The 27,143-nt window shown below is 30.4% G+C and overlaps 1 protein-coding gene across 1 annotated transcript in view; it reads left to right on the top strand.

Moving 5' to 3' along the window:
• The window catches only part of kst (spectrin beta chain, non-erythrocytic 5 kst), a 215,225-nt gene that overhangs the window by 122,469 nt on the left and 65,613 nt on the right, over window positions 1-27,143 (top strand). Inside the window, exons 29-47 of the mRNA XM_076503684.1 lie at window positions 3,054-3,181; window positions 3,509-3,668; window positions 3,901-3,978; window positions 4,334-4,473; window positions 6,079-6,202; window positions 7,028-7,174; window positions 7,491-7,754; window positions 8,818-8,948; window positions 10,096-10,282; window positions 16,527-16,727; window positions 17,450-17,566; window positions 18,330-18,443; window positions 19,706-19,888; window positions 20,153-20,298; window positions 22,147-22,372; window positions 22,716-22,895; window positions 24,398-24,601; window positions 25,659-25,808; window positions 26,276-26,380. Coding sequence (XP_076359799.1) covers window positions 3,054-3,181; window positions 3,509-3,668; window positions 3,901-3,978; window positions 4,334-4,473; window positions 6,079-6,202; window positions 7,028-7,174; window positions 7,491-7,754; window positions 8,818-8,948; window positions 10,096-10,282; window positions 16,527-16,727; window positions 17,450-17,566; window positions 18,330-18,443; window positions 19,706-19,888; window positions 20,153-20,298; window positions 22,147-22,372; window positions 22,716-22,895; window positions 24,398-24,601; window positions 25,659-25,808; window positions 26,276-26,380 — 2,985 coding nt within the window. The remainder of the gene's footprint in view (window positions 1-3,053; window positions 3,182-3,508; window positions 3,669-3,900; window positions 3,979-4,333; window positions 4,474-6,078; window positions 6,203-7,027; window positions 7,175-7,490; window positions 7,755-8,817; window positions 8,949-10,095; window positions 10,283-16,526; window positions 16,728-17,449; window positions 17,567-18,329; window positions 18,444-19,705; window positions 19,889-20,152; window positions 20,299-22,146; window positions 22,373-22,715; window positions 22,896-24,397; window positions 24,602-25,658; window positions 25,809-26,275; window positions 26,381-27,143) is intronic.

The following is a 27,143-nucleotide window of genomic DNA, read 5'->3' as shown; positions in this document are numbered from 1 at the left end:
TAAACAGCTACATGTAATTATGAGAATAATGTCATGTGCCTTGTGAGCCATGGGTTCCTGACCCCAATTTAGGTATATAAATATCTTAGAAAGCAAATAATACTTACTGCATTTAAATTTTACCTACTACACATATAACCTTTGTGTTTAATACATACTTTAGCACATTAGTTTATTCTTGGTGTTCTGAAGCACACTGTTAATTATTTTTATAATTTCTAAATACAAATTTCTCACATAATATGATCTAATATTTTTTCATTGCAATTTATATGTATGTTCAGTCCTGAAAAATTACCTGTAAGACATCATTTCTTAGGCTTAAATACACATCATCAGTATCTGTTACCATACATATCTTTACTCCATTATCATTACACATTACCATAAACTTCAATATTAGTGCACATTACCATAAGCTTTGTTACTCCATTAAAGTTGCAGAGAATGCTCTTTGTATGGAATATTGACATTTGTTATATTTTGAAATATAAAGATGCTTCTGGTCTAAGTACCTTTTTCTTCTATTATTATTGAAAACAAATTTTCACATGAAATTATCTTTTTAATTCAAACCTAAAGTAACTAAATAGTGTAATAGTAATGAGAAAAATTGCAGGTTTTATGATAAAAGTATGAAATTTTATACACATATCAATCTTAAGGATATTAAACTTTGTAATAACAGAAATCTTGCCATATGTTATCATTTAATTTCTGGTAGTCATGTTTATTAATTTTTATAACACCTTGATCACACATGGGCTGCAGAAAATTTATTGGAAAGTAATGCTATTCTTGATCTCTGCCTTTTTCATGTTTACATTTCAGTAATTAAATGATTTGGATTTGTGGTTAGGTAAAAACGTTTTTTACACAATAATTAAAATTGTTGACCTGAATTTCAATTAATATCTGTGACATATCCACATCCTTACCTTAAATATTTTGATTAACAATTACACTAATGTTTGTACAAGTTGATTACTTAAACACCTCTCATAATTTCGTATATCAGACTTTCAGATTTTATTTTTATTGAAAGTATTCTCCTCTCTCTGAACACAGCCTGTAAAAAGAGTCAACACATATCCATTATGTTGATATGCATTTGTTAAATATCCACATCTGAAGAAATGATTACAATGTTTTAAGTGTTGTCTGTTGCATCTTTCGTTCGTCATTTGGATGGGGAAGTTTGTTTGTTTTTGAATTTCATGCAAAGCTACATTAAGGCTACCTGTGCTAGCTGTCCCTAATTTAGCAGTGTAAGACGAGAAGGAAGGCAGCTAGTCATCACCACCCACCGCCAACTCTTGGGCTACTCTTTTACCAATGAACAGTGGGATTGACTATCACGTTATAATGTCCCTTTGGCTGAAATGGCAAGCATGTTTGGTGTGAGTTGAGTGCCTTAACCACCTGGCCACCAGGATGTAAAAAGATCTCTTATTCAACCATATGTGGCAATACCTAGACCTGTTGATATGCTCAACAAAACACGGCAATATATTTCTTGATATTCTCAATTAAACCAGCCTATGTTAGAGGAATTGCTTCAGAAGAATACTCCTGCTGTGTGACTGAAAACTTTCTAGGTGCATTAATATAGCTACACTTCTAGTGTGATTGTACATTAAAAAAAGGTTTTCAATAACAAAAAGTTATCATTTATAACTTAATTTGATCATGTTAAGACAGGAAAAGCAAAATATTTTGCATGCATTTTTCTACCCTTGTCATTAACTGACTGGGTTCTGATCAGACTCCAGATGAAATATTTTATACACCATTCCTTTTTCAATATCCCAACTTCATTAGGGGTTTATGAATTTATTTTTTGATGTGAGTTTGTTTTATCTAAAAGGCTACTTTCATATTTCAATTGGTTGTGCAAAAGAAGCATCTGATTTCCAATTTGGGTGCACTTTGACCTCAGACAAAATTACTAATTTTGCAAAATGTTCCATTCAAATGATGTTCTGTTATTATCTGTATTGCAGTGAAATAAAGCAGGTAGAGACAAATTTATGAAATACACTGCTATACAAGCCCATAGGGTTATTCCAGAATCAGAAGAAGGCTCTGATCTGAAAGATTATGACATTTCAGATGCAAACCATGACCATATCTCACAACTTTCAGGCTACACTGACATGGAACTGCAGAATCAACTTCTTGTGAACATGGTAATAGGGACCAGTCAGATGCACTTTATCAGCCTATTCTTGATGCAGAGACAGAGGACAACCTGATAGCCACCCTAGGGGAATAGGTATGGCCAAGGCCATAGTTATGAGGCCCAATCACAGCTGAATGGATCAGATTTGACATGATCTGTTGGTTTGGATCCTTCTCACTATGTTTTTTTTATTAGACAAAATAATGCACCAAATGTCAGCAGAAGGCATGTGCAAAACCTTATCAGATAATAACCTGATATAACTCATGCTACTCAGTGTGATTCATTTGTAGGAGACTTTAACTTGTTGTTTACATCTGCAATTATTGACCTGTTATTATAGAAACTGATCAAGAGGTCCAGTATTGGATCTGAGAATGAAATTATGTCATTCCTGAAGATCGAAAGAGCTTAAACATCTCTGGACTGAAATGAAGGCCTTCATTGAACATTGTCTGTTTATGGGGTTGCCTAAATTCAGTCATGAGCCAGTTGCATTGTTATGGACATATGTGATAGATTTAATATTTTTATCTTAAAACCCACAGTTATTATACCATATACCACTTAGCTGGTGGACTTAAGTTTATGACTGATATAAGATGTTCATCTTTAACTTTAGGATAAGTCAGAACTGGCATTGTTGAAAATGTTTTTGTTTTGAATGATTGAATTCCTCTTCTAATCCTCATGTTTATAGTAACATAACTAACAATAAACAAAGTAAAGTTGGTTAACAAAAAAAACAAAGAATGTATTTAGTATGCCATGTTTCCTATGAACTACAAAATGAATATTTGTTAATTCTTTTCTTTAACATATACCTTTCCAATATTCTATTGTGAAAATATAATATTTTCCTCTTTTCAAGTTATCCTGGGTTAGTAGTGTAAAGCAGTCACTTAACAGTGATGAACCAGCTCGTGATGTCACCACTGCAGAGAATCTACTGAAAGACCATGAAGATCTTGGAAATGAAATCAGAACTCATGAAGATGAGTGAGTATATTGTAGTAACATATCTGTTTATAACATTTAAAAGGTTGTATTAGAGTAGAATATTATAAGGTATAAAGGAAATAAAAATAATTTACTGTACCAGTTAAAAGTAAGAAATATTCTTCATACAAGCATTACCTATATGATAGATTTTTAAAATAGTATCAAATTTTATAAAGTGTGTTGACAGTCTTTACACAATTTAAAATCAGCATTTATGTTGCACAGACTTTAGAATTGGACATAATATTTTGTGTGATTTCTGGTGTACATATAATTGTCACCAAAACCATCACATTTCTTCTGGTTTTTTTTCACTCTACTAAGGTTTAACGATGTGCAGGAGTTAGGGAAAATGTTACTACGAAAAAATCCAGAAGCATCAGACATTCGAAATATGGTAGTGCAACTGAAAGAGGAACATGATGCTATACATCGTGGTTGGCAAGAGAAGTATGATTGGCTACGACAGTGTATGGATCTACAGGTAAAATTTGATAGATGGGTTCAGCACACAATGTTTTCACCTTTAAAAAAATAAATATTTAAACTTATATTCTTAAGAAAAATAAAAAAAACTAAATAATAGCGCAAAATGTTAAAAAAAGTGTAATTTTAGTTTTAGTAGTTTTAGTTTATGCATGATGGTAGACTACTAATTAGTACAGTAGAACTATCCATCCCTTATAGTTCTTTTTTCTTTTCTTTGTTATTACCAGGTATTCAACAGGGAAGCAGACCAAATTGATAGCATTACCAACAGTCACAATGCATTTTTGGAATTTGAAGATCTTGGGGTAGGTATGAAAGTATATTTGAATGAAAATCATTTTTATTTCATTAGAGTTTGAAGATTTTGTTGAAAAAATATTTTTGTTAAAGTCATTTTACACATAAATTTATCAATTATCAACTGTCAAAACATTTTCTTTTTTCTAAAAGATATTTATGTCTAATGACACATATTATGAATTACCAACAGTCATATTATTTGAATACCTTAGGTATATAACAACATATGTCTTAAAAGTAATTTTATTCAGTTACAGGTTTTATATTTCAACCTAAGTCAAAAAATAAAATTATTTAATGTTTACTCAAAACTGAAAGTAGCTTTAAAAGAATAGTTTTGAAAGTGTTTCAATCTTACAGACTACGCTTGATGATGTAGAGGCTTTGTTAAAACGACATGAGAACTTTATGAATACTCTGAGTGCTCAAGATGAAAGACTTAAGAATTTTGTTGTTATGGCTGAAAAACTGATTGCTGCTGGACATTATGAAAGCAAATAGTGAGTTCTTTAATATTAATTTTATTATTTTGTTTCATATTTCATTTCTAATTACAGAAATTTTATAAGCAAATTTTAACTTAACTGTATTTTGCAGTTTCCAACATAAAGTTGTGTCTGTGTTTCAGAGTGAGGAACATATGCATCAGAGATGTACATATTTTGAAGGGAACCAGAAATACAACTCAGTATAACTAGATAAGCTATGTAAACACTTGTCTTTTTGGATGATCCAGTTACGTTGTTGTTGTGTTGTTAATATTCTCAGAATGATAGTATGAGATTGCAGTTCATTTAATAAATATATTTAAAAGTAGAAAAACAAAGTTATTTGGCCCACAATTTGGTTTTATTAGCTTCATGGCTTGTAACTAATATGATCACTTTTAGGTGATTTTGTAATCTACCAACCACACCAGTGGTTGAACTCCAATCAACACGACCTTGCTGTAAATAGTTAGAGTTATTTAAGTTTTTGAATAAAGATAATATAGAAGAAGAAAATTACAGGTTGCAGAACAATAGAACAATAGAATGTGTAGCTTGAAAGATGTTCTTATTGACACTAGGAAGGATTGTACCTGTTATGCAACTATTGTATACTTGTTTAGTTCAGGTACTGAAAATAGCTTTTTCTGACCACTAAATTGTGATAATGTATTGCATCTTTTAGTATTTGATTATTAAAATTTTGAAATAACTAAAATAGTTGAAAAAACTTTAATATATTGTGTAATTTTATTTTCTGCTTGGTATTGTCTTTCTCTCTCTTACAATTATGGTATGTTAATATTGGCAGTGGGAAGGTGCTTAAGAGTTGGAGAGTAGAGAATGCTATTCTTATTTTTAAAAGGATGTGATTAGAGTTGACATGGAAATAATAAACCAGGTAGTGTTACTTATGTGGTGATAAAACACAATAGACTAGAAAATACAGCTTTACAAAGTTATTTACTGAGATGTGATATAATAAATGAAAATCAGCATGAATGTACCCACGTTAAATCTTCTTTGATATTCCAAACACTTTTGTTAAGGTGCCATACAAAAAATCAGCTAAGAAAATCACATTTGTAAGAGTGGGAAAAGATTAATTAATTGGATTATGAGATTGTTGGACGGAAGAAAGCAAGAGGCTGTTATTTTTGGGTTCTAATCAAACTGAATCCTTGATGTTAATAGTGGAGTCCTCAGAGGTCACTGCATAGGCCTTTTATTTTCCTTATTTACATGAGTATACTGATTGAAGCATAATGAATACATTTCTGATTTTTGCTGATTGAAATTAAATTCACTAATATTTTTAGTTGTATGGAATAATTGTAAAATGATAAAAAAAGATGATAAAATGGGGACACATGCATAAAATTTGGAAAAGCTAGTCTCCATCTAATGTAGTGAGTTACTATCATCAGGTAAACTTTGTTTACCTTAGAGAATCGAAAACTGGGCCTCAGTGATTTAAGTGCCTGATCTTAGTGCTGTCTTGTCAGGAGACTATCTGTTTGTTGTCTTGCACCTTATCTTGTAACTGATATGAATAAATGAGCAGTGGTTAAAATGGTTTAGAAATCAAATATATTGTGTAATTTTGTCTTTGTTTAGTATTGATGAAAGACAATGTCAGGTAGTGGCTCTCAGAGAAGCAGTGAAGGAAAAAGCAGAAAAAAGAAAAGACATGTTAGAGACATCTCTTGTCTATCAGAAGTTTAGAGCTGAAGGTGATGAGGTAAGAGAAAGTGTTTGCATTAGGAATTTGCTTTATATATATTTAATACAATAACAGTGGATCTTTGCCTTTGTTGCAAGTATAAAATAAATCTTGACCATGCATGCTTTGTGAATGTGTGTGTTTATTGGTATATAATTTTATATATGATCACCTACCTAAGAATTTTCTTTTTAAAAGTTGGAACTATAGTTTGGGAACTACAATAATATTTCCTTATTTAGAATCATTTTACTTCCTTGAAATACTTTAGTTGACCTTATACTTTAAACGTAGATTTAATAAATGTTAAGAGTTTTATACGTAGGCACTAAGTAATTTTATTTGGAATTGTGAATAGGCTTATACATGTATCACAGTTTACATTTAGTTGAAAAATCTTATTTTGAATGAGATTCTAATGCTTCAAAATTTGATGTGGTAAGAAACAAAAACTAGCTGTATATTGTGATCAAAATGAAGGCACAATTTTATACTTGTTGTTAAAGAGTGATTACTGTACATTTTGTAATTGTTTGTGTTTTAAATGCAAAGTACCACAGTGGTTTATCTGCTGTTTACTCACTTCAGGGATTGTATGAAAAATTCAGCATTATAAACCCTAAGGTTTGTCACTGGAAGCAGCATATTTTGTAATAATATATGAAGTATGGATTTAAAGTTTCCAAAGAAGAATCTTTAAACTGAAAATAGAAATAATTACATAGAGTGACATAAAAAAGATTATGCATAATGAGTTCCAAATTATTGTTTTTCTCTCATATTTTACGTAATTAAACATGTACCCACGAAAAATTTTAAAATTCTATTATTTTTATTTTCTAGCTAATGGCATGGGTGCAGGAAAAAATGAAAACAGCTGGAGATGAATGTTACCGTGATTTAACTAACCTTGAACGTAAGCTCCAGAAACATGAAGCTTTTGAAGCTGAGGTGAAGGCAAATGAGCCCAGAGTAGACATTATTAACAAGGTATTAAAGTTTTTTATTATAGTTCAGTTTCTTACTGTTCGTTGTGATACCTATTGGCTTAATAAAAAAATGATGTTTCACATTAACGTCAGTTAGTAGTATCTCTTTATGCAGTATAATCATGATATATAAAATAATTATATATATTTCTCATTTTAACTAATTATTTCAGCAATTCTTTAATAGGTTAATATCTCTAGAAATATTTGTTTGCTGCTTTATAACCAATAAAATTAATATCTGTATTTTCTTAAGCAACTAACAAGTTCACTGGAGAAAACTTCAATTTTGTATTAATAACTGTTTCTTTATTCAGACTGGCACTGAACTGATTAGTGATGGAAACTTTGCTAGTGACAAAGTCATTGAGCTACTAGAACGTTTAAATACCCAGTGGGATGATCTTTGCTCCCAGACTAAAGACAAGGGTCATAAGTTGAGACAGGCTGTTTCCCAACACTCCTACAATAGAACATTGGAGAGTGCACGAAGTAAACTAGATGAACTTGAAGGATCTCTGGCATCCAATGATCGAGGTCATGACTTAAGAAGTGTAAAAGAACTCTTAAAGAAACATCAGGTAAATATTTTTCTTTTTTTAATGCATGTGCAATCAAATATTTTTAAATATCAATTGTAAAGGTAAATGAAATATTTGATAACACTATTTTAGCATAATGTCAGATGTTAAGGTTGTGTTGCTGTTTGCCAGTTGTCAGTTGAAGGCTTTTACTTATACTTTGTAATACTATAAATGTATACTGTACTGTTGGGCTTAGAATTATTCCACAGTAGGTGTCTGTAACTTGTTGGTGATAAGTTCGAAGATAAACAAACAGCACTCTCTCCACATAATAATATATGTATGTACAAGTATATTCAGACTAGTTAAATTTATGTACAATAAGTTATTTACACTACAGAGATTATACTCATATTATAAATATTACATATAGTTCTCTTATTCCTGTTAAAAGTTAACTAAGGTCCACTGAATTGCTTTAGAATTTCAGTTGAGAATCTAACCTATCTTTCTCTATTTCTGACACACTAATATTTCATCTATAATTTTCTTATAATCGTGGTATTAGTTACTGCTGTTGTATACTGATTTTTCAGTAATCATTTGGTCTTTTTTCTACAAAATATTCAATGCTTTTTTTGACAAAGTGTACTCAACTTGATTCAGTTGCCTTAGAACCATCCTTTAATGGAATAAATTATTCCTTCTTTTCTTCTCTTAGTCTTGCTCTAACATATTAAATGTTGGGCCTATGTTAATCATTAGGTGTAACAGTTCTGTTGCAATTAATTTACTGCTAAACTTTTTCTTGGTCATGATTTTACTCTTTGCTGATATTGTACTTGTCTCTCTGCTTTTTCCACTCATCTCATGCTATTTAAATGTTTGTTACAAATTTGTCTCCTTGCTATATTCTCAACATCAATGAGTTATAAACATAACTTCCAATAATCGTCTGCTTTTATCTCTCTTATAACAAGTAACTAAACAATTATAAAATATTCATTCACAAAATAAACTAATTAATAATATCTGTATTAAGCAGTCTTTTATATCTTGACATGTAAAAATTATATAGATTTTAGATCTTACATTAAATGAAACGTAATGTAAATTTCAGGTACTGGAAACAGAACTTGGGGTATGGGAAAACAAAGTCCAAGAAGTGATTAATCTTGGACAAGAGATGGCTCGACAAGGTCACTTTGATGCTCCAAATATCCTTAAGGCTGCTAAAGCTGTGAGTGAGAGGTATGCTGTGAAACAAAATTAACCCTGAAATAATGATACTAGTAAGGTCTCAAAAGTGATTCAATTAATTGTAAATACTGAAATGAATAATAAGTAATTAAAATACTTTGAAATAGATTTTTAGTCCAATAATATTTTTTATCTCATTTAAGGAATATATTAATGTGGTAATTAAAGGATAGACACAGTCACTTAATTACTGCTAACACTATATGCTTCTGAATCTAATATTTAAATGAATAGGTATAGAAATTTGTCACAGGTAAAATGAAAGAAACAAAGCGTGGTTTTGAAGTCTAAAGAAAATAATATCCATTATTTAGAGAAAGAAAACAAAATAATAGGTAATTAGATAACGATTTTTTATTGTAGTAGGACTATTTCATTGTAAAATAAGTAATAGCAAAGGAAAATGAAACAGTATGTAGAATCAAAGTAGATCAAAACAAGTATAACTTCAAAGTAAATTGAAGTTAAATAAAATTTGCACAATCACTTGATAGGAAAGAGTATATCAAGGATTAAGCTTTGTTGATGCTCTTTAAAACAAAATGAACTGTCTTCCTCAAAAGTTGGAAAGCATATCCTCTAATTGTCCCTAAACCACATTCATAATCCACATTTTTACCATCCAGAAAAAGGGACACTGGAATGTGGGGAAATATCTTAGCTGCATGTGATATTCCTCAAACACAGTTAGGTAAGAGATAAGTCAACAATCCTGTGAAACCATTGATACGTTTCTTAGCTGGCCAAGCTACAAAACGTAACACCTTAGACTGAATTAAACATACACAATCTCAATCAGATTTTTACGGTGTTCCAGATCAGAACTTAGAAAAACTTAAACGTTATATACATATTCACATGAACTGTAGGAGAGCGAAGTATGTAATATTTATTATAATAAATTAATAAATAATGTGTTTGTGTTGAATGCTTTGGTGAATAAGTTGGTTGTTGAAGATTTTGATAAAACAGTATGTTTTTGACGTTTATTTCAATCCAGAAGTGCCTGTTGAAAACGTAGTTGTGGAAAGATTTTGATAAAATATTACAAATTTTTAACAGGTTTTTTTGGCCTAGAAGTAACTGATAAATATCTTAGTAGTTGAAGGTTTTCATGAAACATGGCATGTTTTGACAGGTCTTCCAGTCTAGAAGCTCCTGCGGCTGAAAGACGTCACCAACTTGAGGAATCCCTTAAATTTCATCAGTTTAATTTTGATGTTGATGCAGAAATGCAATGGATCAGAGACCACCTGCCTGCAGCATCATCAGAAGATGTTGGCCAGAATCTTATTGATGCTCAGAACTTATACAAAAAGCATCTGGTTGGTGTTTACAAAATTTTTCTCCATGAGTAGTATTATAATTCTTTTTATTAAAAATTAAAGTACATATTTTGTAACTTTTTAACCACACAAAGGCACTTTTCAAACTTTGATAGACCATGTTTTCATATTAATTTTGTGATTTGACATCCTTAAATACCACTTATCATCATATGAAGTTTCTTCAGTACCTTCAGTATTTAGTCTTATATCTTGACTATTTTCTACACGGTTTGTATTTTTGCATGTGAAAATGTTTTCAGGGAGACCAAAGAGTACTTTAAATTTATATTACCTATTAAACCAATAGAATTCTCTGTAGAGCATTATTTTCTATGTATTAAGTACAAGTATTAAGTTATGCTAGAGGTGACATGTTTAGACATACATATTTGGCTTACAATAAATTCCCAACCATTCGTCAGTGTTGTATTGCCAGGATAGGCTTATGGACTGAGAAGTATGTCACAATCCTTTCCAAGGATATTTGCATTGCAAGATAATCTATTAACTGTGATTCAACAGAAATAACATTTTGATGAAAGGAGCCTTTAATATTCCTTATGGAAAAAAATATAATTCACACAGTGTAGTATTAAGAACCATTTAATCTGAAAAGCTGTTGCTATGAAGCTAGAAATATCTCCTGGTACCATTAATATATACTAAGTAAAAATTTGAAACTAGATGAAGACTCATAAGCTTTCAGCTACACCTCAAAATAAATTACTGTTTTTACGAGGAAAATGGCTGAAGGAATTAAAATAAAATTAAGTCATTCGACAAATAAATTTTGAATCTGTCAGTGTAGGTCTGTGGTCCTTTACTTTAGATTTGCTTATGCAATGGAGTGAAGTAGTTTAACAAGCAGCATTTGATCTCAAACACCTTTCTGTGAACCTTATGGTGCACTGCTGCATTTGTAGATCTTGAGTAGAGTAAACAGCCACTATATACAGTCAGTTTGAGTAAAGAAGTCATCTGTGAACCTTATGGTGCACTGCTGCATTTGTAGATCTTGAGTAGAGTAAACAGCCACTATATACAGTCAGTTTGAGTAAAGAAGTCATCTGTGAACCTTATGGTGCACTGCTGCATTTGTAGATCTTGAGTAGAGAAAACAGCCACTATATACAGTCATGGAGTTGTAAAGAGAACAGTTTTTAGATGCAGCATTTGTTATATAAACATATGAGATATTTCAATTCTTCCACTTACAACCAAAAATATTGAGTAAAGTTCTAAAAAAATTTAAAGGTCACTGGGTGTTGTCTCATGAAGTATGGACCTAGACCTTGAAAAATAAGATCTAATTTCAATTATATTTTCCTACCTACACTTTAATCATTTTTGTCATTCATTTTTCTTCATTACAAAACATTGTTTTGTCCAGGTGATACACATTTATACCTTGCTGGTAAGTAAAGATATTAGATGACTAGGATTTGTTTCTGTTGTACTACACTTATGTAGAAGTTACGATTAAAAGTATTTTTTGATAAAATACCAAGATTTAGTTCTTATGCTGTTTTTGTAAATTATTAACCATATTTAAAAATCTGGGCCAAATTGCACACGTCACAATATTTTTATAGAACTATTACATTTATAATTTAATTAAGCAAATGTATTATCAACATATGTCAATAAACTTGGTATCAAAACATATATTCTAAACTTTAATTTAAAAAATTCTCAGTCTTCACTCCTCTTTCATATGACACATCTACACTGAATTTTCCCCTTTATATTTTATGTTTTCAATAATACTGTTTTCAGTGTCCTAGTAATTAAAAGTACACACTGTGTGTAATTATGAGCGAGAATATGTAATGTGAACCACTTACTTTCTTGAATTGCTGTGATATCAGTGAATTTGTCAAACACACAAATAAGCCTCTCTCATCTGTTCTGTCTGTTAAGATGATTTTATATATATATATATTATTTGTACATAGCCGATGGACATGTTAATTATCAATAGAAGAGCAAAATTTCTCTATATAAAGCTTACTACGGTTGTTTAGTTTTGACATGCAAACATAGACAGTGAGGTGATCCTTATTTGCAGGTAAATTTTCAGGTTAAAAAATCTAAAGTTCTCATCCTATAATTTTGTTTCAATTTACAAAAAACGCTAATTGTCAAACTTTTTGTTTTGGATTATATTTAGAAGTTGCTTAATGAGGTTGATTGAAGTTCTAGACTGCTATAGACTGACATTGTATGTACTATTATATGATACAAAAATATACTTTTATTTGTTATAAAAGAAAGTATCTTCTGTGACTCTGGACAACTTGAACGAGGAGTATTTTCTGTGACTCTGGACAACTTGAACGAGGTGACTCTGGACAACTTGAATGAGGACTATTTTCTGTGACTCTGGACAACTTGAATGAGGACTATTTTCTGTTTTTCTTTCTTTGTTATGATGACATTATACACCTCTATAAGTACTACATCCCTTTCAGCAACATTCATGTGTTGAATGGTATGAAGTAACTCCCCGTAGTCCTCTCAGCTCCTGTGACTTGGGGTCATAATCCTGAAATTATAATGGAATTTTGATACATCTGAAAAAGCCTTGTGTTTTTTTGCCTTCAAAGTTTTTGATGTTCAATTAGATACACTTGCCTATCCATGTCTTCTTTTCCATTTAGTGCCTTTACCATTGCTTGTTTTGTCTCTTTGGATATGACTGAATCAAAGAATATTAAGCCAATAATTTTTCATTGAGATACCGTAGATATTCATCAAATATTTGACAAGCAGATTTTGAAAGAGCAGAATTTACTTTCCTATACTTAACAAGATATTGTAAGTAGCTAAGATATTGTAAGGAGCAGAGAGCCTGGATCCATTGTAAGGTATGATGTTGACATACCGAGAACAGAACATTTTTGTTTTTCCTGTTTTTTTAATATCATACATGCTTCATTTATATGACCAGTGTTGTTTGTTGTTGTGTCAAAGCAAACTACTTTAACCCAACAAATCATTCCCCATTCTTCCAGTAGATATGCCATAACAGAAGTTTGAGCATCTTCAATACTAGAAATCAACCTTAGAACACCTAGGAATTGATTTGTTTTTGCTTCAGACAGGATCAGTAATTGGTAATCCACTTGCTACAAGTGAGACTCGGCTGAAAGTGTTATTTTATGTTTTTGACAAATTGTTCACGGAATTGGTGTGTTTCTAGATGAAAGGAGTGTTGCTGGTTAGCTGTCACACATTATGACCAAGATAGCTTTTTAGCTTTAAAAGATGATGATTCTTCAATATTCTCTATTTTTGTCACTGAAGACAAAGGTACTGTGGGATAATTCACAACAACTGACAGTTTCATTCAAAGTCTGTTGTTCTTTCTCTGTATACTGTTTTCTATCCATATTTGCTTTGCTTCTTTTTTTCAGCCCTTGATTCCTTTATCCCTTAAACAGTTGGAATGTTGTAGGTAGCAGTATCAGTTGATGATGGTCACCATTTAAGGGTTAAAGTAAAAAGTTTATTTACCTTACCTATGCATATACTGTGTTCTTTTATCATTTGAGCAAGAACATTTTTGCCTTCTGGGATCTTGTTCAGGACTAGAGCATCTCTGTAAGTGATGTTAAAAAGGTCATTCAAATTACTGACAAATCCAGCTTCATTAGCTCAAAGTGTTTCACTTTTCATTTTTGTATTTTACTTTTAGTTTCCTCCATTTTTCAAAAAGCTTCCCTAGATTAGATAATAACATGATGTTCTGGACGAATTAAAATTTGAGTTTTGTTCCAAATAGCTGCAGCCTTTTACCCTTCTTTCACTGTTAAGGCATTCGACTTGTAATTCGAAGGTCGCAGGTTCGTATCTCAGTTGCACCAAATATGCTCGCCCTTTCAGGTATGGGGAGTTATAATGTGACGGTCAATCCCACCATTCATTGGTAAAAGAGTTGGCAGTGGGTGGTGATGACTAGCTGCCTTCCCTCTAGTCTTACGCTGCTAAATTAGGGATGGCTAGAGGAGATAGCCCTCGAGTAGCTTTGCACAAAATTAAAAACAACAACAACAACAAAAATCTTTCACTGTTTTCTTTAATATTTTATGAAAATAGAAGAATTTTATATTAATACATGAAGGTAATTTGCTTTTTGTTAGTTCACTTTTTTCTGAACCAAGCTGCCAAAATGGAGTCTCACTTCTTGTTGCAATATCTGTTTGTAATGATACACTAATCAAGGATCTGTTGAAATGATACAGAGGAATCTGCTTAAGTTCTTCTATACCCTTATAGAAATTCATGAAATTATTTTCATGTCATACAAATAATCCAGAATAAAAACTTAACAGCATGGAATATTTAATAAGGTATATTCTTGAACATTCTGGATAACATGGATTACTCTAGAATATTTCATAATAATAAGCTAGAACAATTCAGAATAATCTAGAACCTTTTAAAATTATTTAGAATATTCTGGAACACTAAGATATTCAGAAAATGCAATTATAATGTGAGTTGTAAGATAAAATATCAATTACTTTGACTAATCTTAAATATTATTCAGTAAGGATAAAATTTGATGTGAATTACTTATGTATAACCACCAGCATGGCCAGGTGGTTATAGCACTTGACTTGTAATCTGAGGTTCGCTGGTTTGAATCCCCGTCAGACAACCATGCTTGCCTTTCATTTATGGGGGCATTATAGTGTGATAGTCAATCCCAAACATAACTTGATTTTTTTTTTTTTTTTCTGTGGGAGAGAAATAGATGCAGCAGGCTTCTACTGTGATTTGCTGCTTTCCACATATTTTTTAACTTTTTACTTCACTACATTAATGCATTTGCTGTATTTATTTTTAGGGTAGAGAAAACAAGAAGTGAAATACAAACGTTTACCAAAAATAACTTTTGATAGTCATTTATGAGGTTCTAGAAGTTGTGTAAATTAAGCATAAAAACTGTAGAATGAAAATAATTTTTATTGTTAACGTATAAATCAACTTTAACTCAGATTAGCACAGTAAAAGCTTCATAAATTTACAGAGAAATCTTAATTAAAATATTAATTAAATAATAGGTTGTCAAGAATTAGATGTTGTTTTTGAACTGTAAAGTTTGGAAAAGTATAAACCAGTGTTGTAAAACATGCTTTAATCAAAGTAAGCTTCATTTGCTTCAACACACTTTTGCCAACATCTAACAATGCTGTTTATGTCCCTGCTGTAGAAATCAAAGTTTCTACAGTCGATAAACCCCCTGAAAGCTTCTTTTGCAGTTGTCTGGTTATGAAAGCATTATTGTTCAAAAAGTTGTCAGTGCTTGAAAAAAATGAAAATCTGTAGGGGAAAGGTCTAGAGAATAAAGTGGATGAGGCAGAACTTCGATTCCCAATTCGTTCAATTTTTGGAGCATCATCTTTGACAGGTCTGATAATATCGATTTTGTTGATCTTCAGTCAGCTCATGTGGAACCCACTTATTCAACTTCTTTATTTTTCCAATTGCAGTCAGATAGTTGGCAATGCTTTATTTGCTTGTGGCTAGCTTTTCTGCAAGCTGACATACTGTTGTGTGAGGGTCTGTCTCAACTGCTTCCCTTAATGTGTTTTCATCTGAGGATGACTTCTTTCTACGACCTTTATGGTCTTCAAGACTTTCATCTCCATGTCAAAACCTTTGGAAACAATGCCAAACTTTACGTTCGGTAACAGATCATTGAGCGAATGCCTGGTTGATGTTCCATGTAGTTTCGGTAGTTTTTCATCCAAGTTTGAAGTCGTAGAGGAAAATAAAATGAAAGTCCTTCTTGTTCATGCTCTCTTGAGGGTTGTGAAACGTACTTTGAGTAAAGTTGAAACAGCAGACAATTAAGACATCTTGTAAGCAATAAACATTGGATTAAACCAACCAATTAATAATAAGTTACTCTATATTCAGCTTCTAAATGTCATTGTGAGGATTTCAACATTTATTTCTGGACAATCTAATAATTTGATTTTTTAATTGACGCAATCTTATAGTGTTTACTAAAAGCTTGCCAAATTTCATGAAGGAATACTTAGTATATTCAGAGTTATAATATGTATAGTTGCATAGTTACATGGTGGTTACAGTCAGTCAATTTGACCAACGCTGCATGCAGATGATTTAGTCATCTCCACCGTAGGTTATACTTAGAAAACAAGAATACAAATTTAACTTTTAAGTAATGTAATTTCATGATAAAAATGTGACGTATTTTTTCTTTCAGAAACTAGAACGAGAAATTCATGGGCATCAACCAATAATTGATAAACTTTTGGCTTGTGGTGAAGCACTAGCTGACCAGAAGCATTTTGCTGCTTCTTCTATTCTAATCAAGTGTGAGGAACTTCATCAGAATTGGCAGGAACTTCTGTCATTAGCTGTTGAAAGGAAAAAGAAGTTAGAACTTTCTCTGAGGGCTCAACAGGTATGAATGTTGTGTGATAAGTATAATTTTATAAGCAGCCATGTGATTAACTACATGGTTGAAGAAATAGTAGTATTATGTTCTGAAATTGGTTTTGCTAGGTGTTTACATAGAATAATCCATTTTGAGAATAATATAATATTCTGTTTGGAATTGCATCTCTTTTTTAATAGAATCAGAGAGATAAAACATAAAGCTAACTTTTCACAATGTTGACTACATTTGATATATTTTTACTGTATCACAGGTTTTAAGCTGGTACCAAGCTACTAGGTTTCTGTTTAAAAATTAATATGATTGAAATACAGTCCTTTAATCATAAAGCCTTTCCTTTTTTTTATTTTGCAATGACAAGAAATCTTTAGCAGATAAAAACCTCAATTTTAAGTCAAAAAACTAAAATTTTTGTTATAAGTCCTGTGCTTGAATTTGAGATGCTGTGCAAGTGACAAGATGTTCATTTAATTCAGTATTTTTCCCTGCATTTTTCACTTAATTATCCTTTCACTAGTCTAACAACTACAAACTGTACATTCCAATACTTGACAACAACTAGATTTTTGACTTTTTTATATTGTTTTTGCATTTTTAAGACATGATAATATATTTTTTTCTGTTATGACATAATTCTGATTATTTCACAACATCTTAGTAGCACTTTCAGAAAATTACTGAAGAAAAGTATGATTACAGAAACAAGAATATATTTTTCCTTTTTCTAGTTTTACTCAGAAGCAAATGAGGTAGAAACATGGATAACAGAGAAGAATGACATTCTGACACGCACAGATTATGGTCGTGACGAAGATGGAGCTGTCAGGCTTTTAACCAAGCATAAGGTTCTTATCAAACTTTTAATTACCCAATAATAATGAGTATGGTATTTTTTGGGGGCAAATATTATGTAAGAGTTGTTGTTATCTGCTTACACTTAATTATTTTACTACTAATACACTTATGATAAATTTAACGTAAAGTTGGTAAATAATATTGACTGGAGTCATAATTAAGTAAATCTGAAATGAATGTGAAGGTAAACAACTTTAATTAAGTATTTTTTTATTCTATCCTAAATTTTGTCTTGCATCTGTTTCAAGGGTTCTTGAATATCATAGGTTAAAAAACATTGTTTTTATTGAAAATGTTTTCCATCATTGAGTTAGCACTTAAAAATAAAGAAAATATTAATGAATGAAACTTAGTTTTTTGTGTGCTTTTAATAACATGAGATACAGTGTAGTTCTTGAAAAAAATATGTTTAAAGTTGCAGGAGACCTTTATAGGAAATGCTTGTATTTTTTAAAACTATGACTGTTTTATTATTTTTTTCATATAAAAACTTTGTTTTTAAAGCTGCAGAATGTCACTTATACAAATGATTATAAATTTTGAATCCTGACTGATTCTTTAATGTTTTTTTTTATATCTCATTGGATCTTGAAGTAAAACTATTTTGTTTGCATGATTTTTCTAAAGTAACTATATCGTTGTTTTATTTTTCTATTTTTGTATAGTTTTATTATATGTCTTATACATGATTTTAATAGTGTTTTTAAATTGAGAATTCACAAATTAAATATTATTTCATACGTCTAATAACAGGCCTTGGAGTTAGAAATTGATACCTATACAGGATTAGTCAGTGAAATGGCTCGTCAAGCACAAAAAATGGTTGACTCGAACCACCCAGAGAGCAAAGTCATCAATGGCAGAATTGTAAGTTTTTATCTAAAGCTATAATTATGAAGAGTTAGTTTATTTACATTTATCACTATTATGAAGTATGTTTCATACTGTCATTAAATATCTTCAACTCTTTCACTGCTCATGTGTCATTTCTAGAATATTACCATTGGAACACTATGTAACCTTTCTTTAAATCTTGAAAAGTGTCAAATTGATGAAATTTGAGTTTGGAAGTTTGTCCTGTTAAGAATAAAGGACATTTCCCTTAACACCTATCAGAGTTTAGCAGCTTTAGGTCAATAATACATCTTTTTGTTTTAGATTCTGCATGTAAAAATAAACCTTGCAATGTAAGAGTTGATTTTTCTGAACATGTGAGTGGTAACATCAAGGAGCATGAATCACATTGGGTCTCATAATGAATGAGAATTATTTAAAAAAAAGAGTCGTATATTTCTAGGAGAAAATTTAATCATTAATTATAATTTTAGATCTTATTCCTAAATTGTTTGATTTATTATCATACAATTACAGTCAACTCAAAATTAACAGTTAATGGATTATCCAGTCGCATTTCAGTTTAACTTTGATATGTTTTCACTACGGTTCCTGTTCATTTTATTTTCATTTCATTCTTTTTTATCATTTTACTAATATATGTTTTATTTATTTTATCTTTTTTTCATGTGTTTATTGAATATTGAGAACAATACATGAAAATATAAGCAAATAAATTGACAGTGTAAAAAAAACTTGGGATTACTGAAAAGATTAAACTGAAAGCTATTGTATTTGCATACTGTAGTTTGAAAAATCATGTCAAACAAAACACAGAAGACTAACTGATTATTTTACATGATTTTAGTAAAGCCTATTGTGTTGTCTATTATGTATAACTTTATAATTTGTATTAAGTAAAAAAATCCATTTCTCAATTTGCTGTTTTTCTTACAGATACTTGAATATATGTAAGCTTTTTTTGCATGTGTTTTTTATCATCTATGTCCCTTCTTCTTTCATTACCCTGGATGATGGGGTTAGTTTTTATCAAAAATGTATTGAATATTCTTATTTTTCATACAAATAAGACTTACAATGATTGAAAATGTAGCATCTCAAAACAAGTAAAATTTATAGGTGTTCATAAAGAATTCATTTTTATCTCTAACTGAATGTGGTGTGATGTTATGTTCTCTGGAAAGTTTTGTTGCATTAAATTCAGTAAGGTTTTACTTATACAAGCATATGTAGTGCAAGTTTTATTTCACTGATCCATTAACTTATTTTAAAAGCAAATGATACAGAAGGAGATGAAGAAACTTCAGAAATTGGCAACTGTGAGAAGGCAGAAACTTGTTGAGTCAAAGAATCGTCACGAGTACTTTAGAGAAAGTGAAGAGTTAGAAAATTGGATTAATGAAGAAATGCAGATGGCAACTTCTGAAGAGTATGGACAAGATTATGAGCATTTATTGGTAAATTCTCTTGTAAAATATTCCAGTTGTTTTTGTTTTTTTATATGACTTTTCTCATATGAGAATAAGATTAGACAGTATTAAAAATAATGAAGAGCATGTAAGTCACACAAATTAATCAAACTGTTTTTTTTTAATAGAAGGCTCAATTTTAGAGCTTAAATAGCATAATGTGTTTTGTATATTAGTGTCTGAAAATTAAATTTGCTATTGGTGTGATTCAAATATTTATTATGCATATTATACTTTGCATATTTTTTGTAGTTGCTTCAAAGCAAGTTTGACGACTTCCGCCATCGAATAGAAGCTGGTTCTGAGAGGTACAACCAGTGTGAGGAACTGTGTAGAAAGCTGACAGCAGTGGAAAGCCCCTACACTGGAGAACTTATACAAAGACAGGAGCACTTAAGGTATATATGACAGTTAAGATGATATTAATGCCTCTTTATAACTCTCGGAACATTTGTTAATAAAATGATATCCTAATACAAATAACTAGTATAGTTGTATTATATAGCTATTTTAAATTTGTTGTATCTACTACTTTATATTAAATGTTTTATTGTTATTGTGATACTTCATCAAAGTTGCTGCTTTAAAAAAATCCTTATAATTTGCCCACTTTTATATTATATATCAGTTGCCCTTTGACATCAACCATTACATAACTCTTACAAATTTCATTCCAAAAATAAAACTAGTGAATGAAATTGTTTGACACTTAAAAGGAACTTTCATAAAGACATGTAGCTTTAGAATATAAAGTGTTATATTTCTCTACTATTTCTACTAAAACTTCTTATTTATTTTAGTTATTTGTATTCAGGTCCTAAGTAGTTCAAGCACAAGATAATTTTCATGTTAAGCATAAAAATACTCATTTTTCAAAGTTACACTTTTCAGATTTTATTTGTATAACCTTTATAAACTCCTAAATGAATACCAAAAGTTTTTTTAAGGTGCATTTTTATATTTTCATTTTTCTAGTTATATTACTAACTGTAGCTATTATCATCAACATACAGTTTAACAAAATATTTCAAACTAAGAAATAGAAATAGTACATACTTTTTAACTCTTCATTGAATAATCTTAAAATGTTTTATTTTGTTTATATATCATAATTTCAGGTATTTATCTTTTTGCTTATCAGTTTATTTTTAATGTTTTATTCATTTCCTGTCATTTACAGTTTATTGCTTTTTCTGGACACATCCCAACAGGTGTGCTTGAAGTATATTAAAATGTATTTGGTAGAAATAGGCAAACCTTTAACAAAATGTTTTTGCACTCACATAGTGAGTTAAGCCTCGTGAACCAAAGTGAAGTTTGGGTTATATTAAAAATTATTAAGCCTTTCAGATATGAATTTTAAAATATAAATAATACATAATTAATTAAGATATAAAAGCAAAACCTATATACAATTTAACTCTGTATCTCACTATTATATATGTAGGCAAGAGACAAGAATAAGTACCAGCTACTACAAAGACAACGAACGATGCTTCAGCTGTTTGTTGCACTTTGTAATGACTTAGTTTGCCAGTTTTAAAATAACAATTGGGATATTGTAGTTAAAAATAAACTCTTTCTGTTTGTTATAAATATACCAATCAAATCAGTAAATACTGCTTGAAATATCATGTCAAAATAAAGTGTTGAGCATGGCTACTGTCAGGTGGCAGATTTATCTTTTTCTGATTTCTAGTTGATTCAATGAAATTTCAACTAGAAATGCATAAATAGTGCTGTACGAGTAGAGTGAGCCTACACATGTACTTACAGTGTACATAAACTGTTATTAAAATAACAGAGCTAAAACATGAATATTTGGGATCACTGATGTGTCATGTAACAACAGAACCGAGGTTTAAGTAATTTTATTTAAAGGTTGCTTTTGAAATAAACTTATGTAGTACAAAACGTAAATTATAACAGACATGGTAATGCTAATTTCTCTAGAATACATCAATATTAAAGTGTGGTTGAAATGAAAGATGGATTTTTAACTGTACTTTTCACTTTTTGTATGTTATCTATGGCTGAAGCTTATGCTACAAACCATTTTGTTAGGGCTTTTATATTTCAAAATGATAAAAAAGACTATAATAATTGAGATAAAATAGATTTATTTTTGTTTACATATTATTTCTGAAATATATGTATAGTTTATGTTTAAGAAATTGTAATGATTTTATTTATTTTCTAACATTCCACTGCTGAACACATGTATATTGCTTCCCAATTTGATGTAGGAATGCATGGGATCAGTTGTGGGATCATATTGAAGCCAGAGATCAGAAGCTTCAGGCAGCAGGAGAGATCCATCGATTTAATAGGGATGTAGCTGAAGCTCTCTCCAGGATACAGGAGAAATATGCCAGTGTTCCAGATGATTTGGGAAGGGATCTCAATTCAGTTCAGAGCTTAAGAAAGAAACATGAAGGCTTTGAAAATGATTTAGTTGCTTTGGAAGCACAGGTGTGCAGAGAAATGAAAACAATGAGTAGTTGTTTTGTGTTTTAAACTTTGTTTCTGATGTGGTTTCTAAGTTATAGTTAAATTCACGAAAACTATTGGTGTTACATCACAAATGCTTGAAAATGTTATTAAAGACCACTTTTCTAGTATTTTAAGTATTAGAGCATTACTTTCTTATCAAAAAACTAAAATTCAACATAGGTTAAGTTTCAAATTATTAAAATGTTTTGTTTTTGGTGCTCTATAACTAATTACTAGTGTTTAATAAGATAGTATTTTAATGATGAAGGTTTTGTTGAATAACCTGATGAATGTTAGAAACTCTTAACCTTTGATTCAATAGCTTCAAGTTTTAGTGGACGACAGTGTAAGACTTCAAGAAACCTATCCAGGTGGAAATGCTGAACATATTGCAGAACAACAAAACTACGTTGTTGAAAGTTGGAACTCACTTCAAGAGCGTGCTCAGCTGCGTAAAGAACAAATAGAAAATGCAATACTTTTTCATCGTTTCTTGGCTTTGGTAAGATCTTTTATATCTTCCACTTTTTCAATCTGTTGTATTTGTATTGGATCTTGATTTAACATAATTAAGCATCCACAACATTTTTTGTACAATTTACAAAGTCTGAATTTCTAGACATAGTAAGGTCAAATCAAGGTCAACACTGCCACATTTATAACTTTTCACATTTTTATCACTTAACTTGTTGCTTGAGGAGAAGTGCCTACTGGCCAGACCATCTAATTAATGGGTTTAGATAAAAACTTCTGTACATTTGAAGTTTGTGTGTTTGTGTTATTTCATTCAGAGTAAGAAGTGGTAAATTGCTGTTGATGGTAGAACCACATTTAATTATGTCCAACATCTTTAACATTATTTGCTGCACAGTCAATGCATATATCTCTGCATAATCAGCAGTTTCATGGCACATACTTTCAGATTTTTGATTGCATTAACTTTATATATTAAAAGATTGTCAATTTAAAAAAAAGGCAAAATAAGGATCTTCAAAAATTAAAAGGGATTTTTGTTTTAAGTTCAGTATAAAGCAACATAATAGGATATATGTGCTCTGTTCACTATGAGTATTGAAATCTGGTTTTTAGCATTCTACGTCTGGGAGACAGATTAAAGGAAAAATGTTTGTTAGTTTTGGAATTTTGTGCACAGCTACACAAGGGCTATCTGCACTAGCCTTCTTTAATTTTGGCAGTGTAAGACTAGAGCGAAGGCAGCTAGTCATCACCACCAACTGTCAACTCTTGGGCTACTCTTTTATCAACAAATAGTGCGATTGACCATCACATTATAATGTTTGCATGGCTGAAAGGGCGAGCATGTTTAGTGTGATGGGGATTCAAACCCGTAACCCTCAAATTACGAGCCAAACGCCTTAACCCACCTGGCCATGCCGGACCAGGAAAAATGTAATCACCAAAAAAGTAAACAAACAATCCTTAGTGTTGATATTATTTTGTCAACTTACAAATAATATATTTTACAAAATATTTTTACAGCCATTTAAGTATTCATATTTTACTTTTAACACAAATTCCAATAAGAATGTTCCCATTTAAAAATGTATTTTTTAACTATTGGCCTTATATTACTTTAAAAGTTGTTTTTGGATTTTGGATGTTTGACTGTCAGAGATTTTCATGCGTAAATCAGGAACCCTCTTTTGTTTTTAGACCAATGTGCAGGAACTCGTTTAACATTAGAACTTTATCATTTGAAAACATGCTGTTAAAGAAATATTAATTTGTACTTCCTGTTTTTTAGTGACATTGTGTAGCTGTTATTCTATAGAAAAACAAACATTATTTATATGCTGCAACTGTGATAAATGTTCTTGATAATTTTAACTTTTATAAGTGATAGAGAAACTAAATTCTTTACCTCCACAGAGACACGAGCTAATGTTTTGCAATTATAGTATTCAGAATCTATCATACCACAAGTACAATACCTAAATATGTGTGTTTACTTTTTTTATCATAGCACAATCTTTTACCTTACAGGTTCGAGATCTGGAGACATGGGCTCAGAGTCTGTGCTCTTCCATAAACACAGAAGAAAAGGTACGTGATGCAACTGCTGCACAACTTCTTAAAACAGAGCATGAACATTTGAAAGCAGAAATTGAAGCTAGAGAGGAAAACTTCAGGAATGTTGTTCAAAATGGAGAGATGATGATACAAAAGGAACATTATGCCAGTTCTGAGGTTTGAGTTTATTACTTCATTTTATGTATAAATAGGTTAAACAGATAAAGTACAATAAAAATAGTTTTAAGAGTGAATCATGGCTCAGTGCATAAGATATAAAATATTAGCTTTAAACAAAGGTAAATGTGCTTATTTAGTTTAACCTTGAAAATCTAATACATTTCACCAATTACTGCACTTCCTTTTAAATCTTTTACTTCCATACAAAGTTGGTCGAAGTGACTGATTTGGTAATCACAAAGTAACCATTAGAGATTCCATATTATAACTTTTAATATGATTTGTGTACCTTCACAAAAATTAGCAAGCTTTCAGTAAACATTACAAGTATTTTTGTACACACAAATATAAAATGTTTTAATTGTGCACTTTTACTAAACATTTGTCCATGAATATATGAAGTGAGAGTGTTGACTGTTTCAAGTCCAAAGTGGTTTTCTTGTTAAAGTTAAAAATACTTTTCTTCATCTGAAAAATTATCAAATTTTACTTCAAATCTTCAAACTTCCAAATTAATATTAATCTTTTTAAAAAAAATAAAATTATATTTTATACGTTATTTTCTTTGCCCTAACTCTGTGTGGACTCATTCATTTTCATAAACCTTGTAATCACCATAAAAAATATAAAAGAAATCTAAGTTTTTACTATTGTTTTTATTTATGTTTAATTTTATTCTTTCTTTGGCCATTGAACTAAAAATAATTTCATCACACAAGTTTTAAATCACTTGGTGAACATGTAGCATACTTACAGTACTGAATGACATAGAAAACACACTGCTTGTGAGAATATCTTATTTTTACGTTTTCTTAAGCATGATGTAAATCTATTGGCACTAAGATTTTTTTTTGTATTTACAAGCATAATGTTTGGAGCTTAACTTATAATAGTTTGATGAATCTAACTTTGTCAAAAATAAAAACATTTTCTATGTCTTATGTAAAACAAACGTTTCTGTTTAATTTATTTTTATAGATTGTAATAATCTGCAGTCTCATTGTATCTTTTATTGTTCATAAATATCCAAGTACTTAAATTTCCTTCCTTTTAGATTAGAGAACGTCTGAACCAACTTTTGAAGATGAGAGAACAACTTCATACTGGTTGGCAGAGAAAGCATGTCTATCTTGATCAGCTCCTGGACCTGCATTGTTTCTTGCGAGATGCAAAACAATTGGATACACTAAGTGGTCAGCAGGAGGTTAGAAGAAAAAAATAATATTTTCAGAACTTTTTAAGAAAATATAATTTATATATGATTATTCTTCAGATTATAAGCTCAGTTAAGTTTGGTTGATAGTAATAAATCTACATATCATGTTATATAGCTCTTTTTAATTATAGTTCAAATCTTTTTTACTTATAATCTGTTCTTTGTTAAAGTCGTTATTTTATAGGGTAGAATTATTTATGATTCATTGCATTTTAGTAGGATAATACTCTTCCATTTTTCAGCATTAAGGATCACACAACTTACTGTGACAAGTTTTATGAAATCAAATGAGCTAATGAATTACAAAAAATTAGTCTTTCACATAGAAAGAACATTATCTTCTTTCAACCATATTAAATATGTATCTTCCAAACTTAAGGGGTATTAGCAAGAGTTAGAACAGAGATAGAAATAAGATGAGAATCCGTACAGTTTTCACACAGGTGTATTTTTAGGTCTACCTCTGTGGGTCAGATTTTGGAACAACAGTAGAGGAAGTTGATGCACAAGTGAAAAAACATGAGGCTTTTGAGAAACTAATGGTAACACAGGATGAAAAGGCAAGTCCTTTATATTTGCCTCTTAGGTTTTGTTGCATTTAATCATAAGAAACTTTCTTGACTGAGCTGTGGAAACATTAGAACACATTTAGCTTTCTCAATATTTGTTTGGTTGAATAGAACAACCACACAACCACTTTGTATAATAAGATAATAAAATTATTTCACAAGGCATATGTACAAGTAGCTTGTGGAAAAATTTTATTATCTAATTGGTTATTTTACCTAATATAACTTTAACTTACCTAAAACAATTCCCCTTTTTACCATTTAGTTACTTTAACGATAATAAATAAAGAATACACATGAAAAACAAGAAATAAAGTGCTTACCTGGATGTTTTTTTGGTGTAGACTGTGGATGGCACTTAACCTAATGTGTCTTTTTTTATATTCATGGTAGTAGTGCAGAAAGTAATTTTTATTTAATATAATAATGCATTAAGGAACATGGAATAATAATTTTCAAAAACCAGACAGTGTTCTGTAACTAACAATTTCCTTGCTTTCTTGATGTACAAGAGCCATTACAAATTCATCTAAGCTAGTCATTATGCTTCCTATGGGAATAAAGCTTGTATCAAGAGAGAAATTAACAGTTCTCTATTCAGAAAACAATGTAATCTAATACATTATTTAACAGATGAAAATCTTGGTTTTATATTGGTTATAAATAATATATTATTAAACATAAAAAATAACTGCTAACATATCCTTAAAGAGAGTATGTGACAAGTAAGTGTGGCAACAGGGATCTAATTTTA

Source organism: Tachypleus tridentatus, chromosome 6 (genome assembly GCF_004210375.1).
Source record: "Tachypleus tridentatus isolate NWPU-2018 chromosome 6, ASM421037v1, whole genome shotgun sequence".
In the NCBI taxonomy this organism is placed as follows: Eukaryota; Metazoa; Arthropoda; class Merostomata; order Xiphosura; family Limulidae; genus Tachypleus; species Tachypleus tridentatus.
Note: the sequence above shows the minus strand (reverse complement) of the source record. Positions and strands in the feature narration are given on the sequence as shown.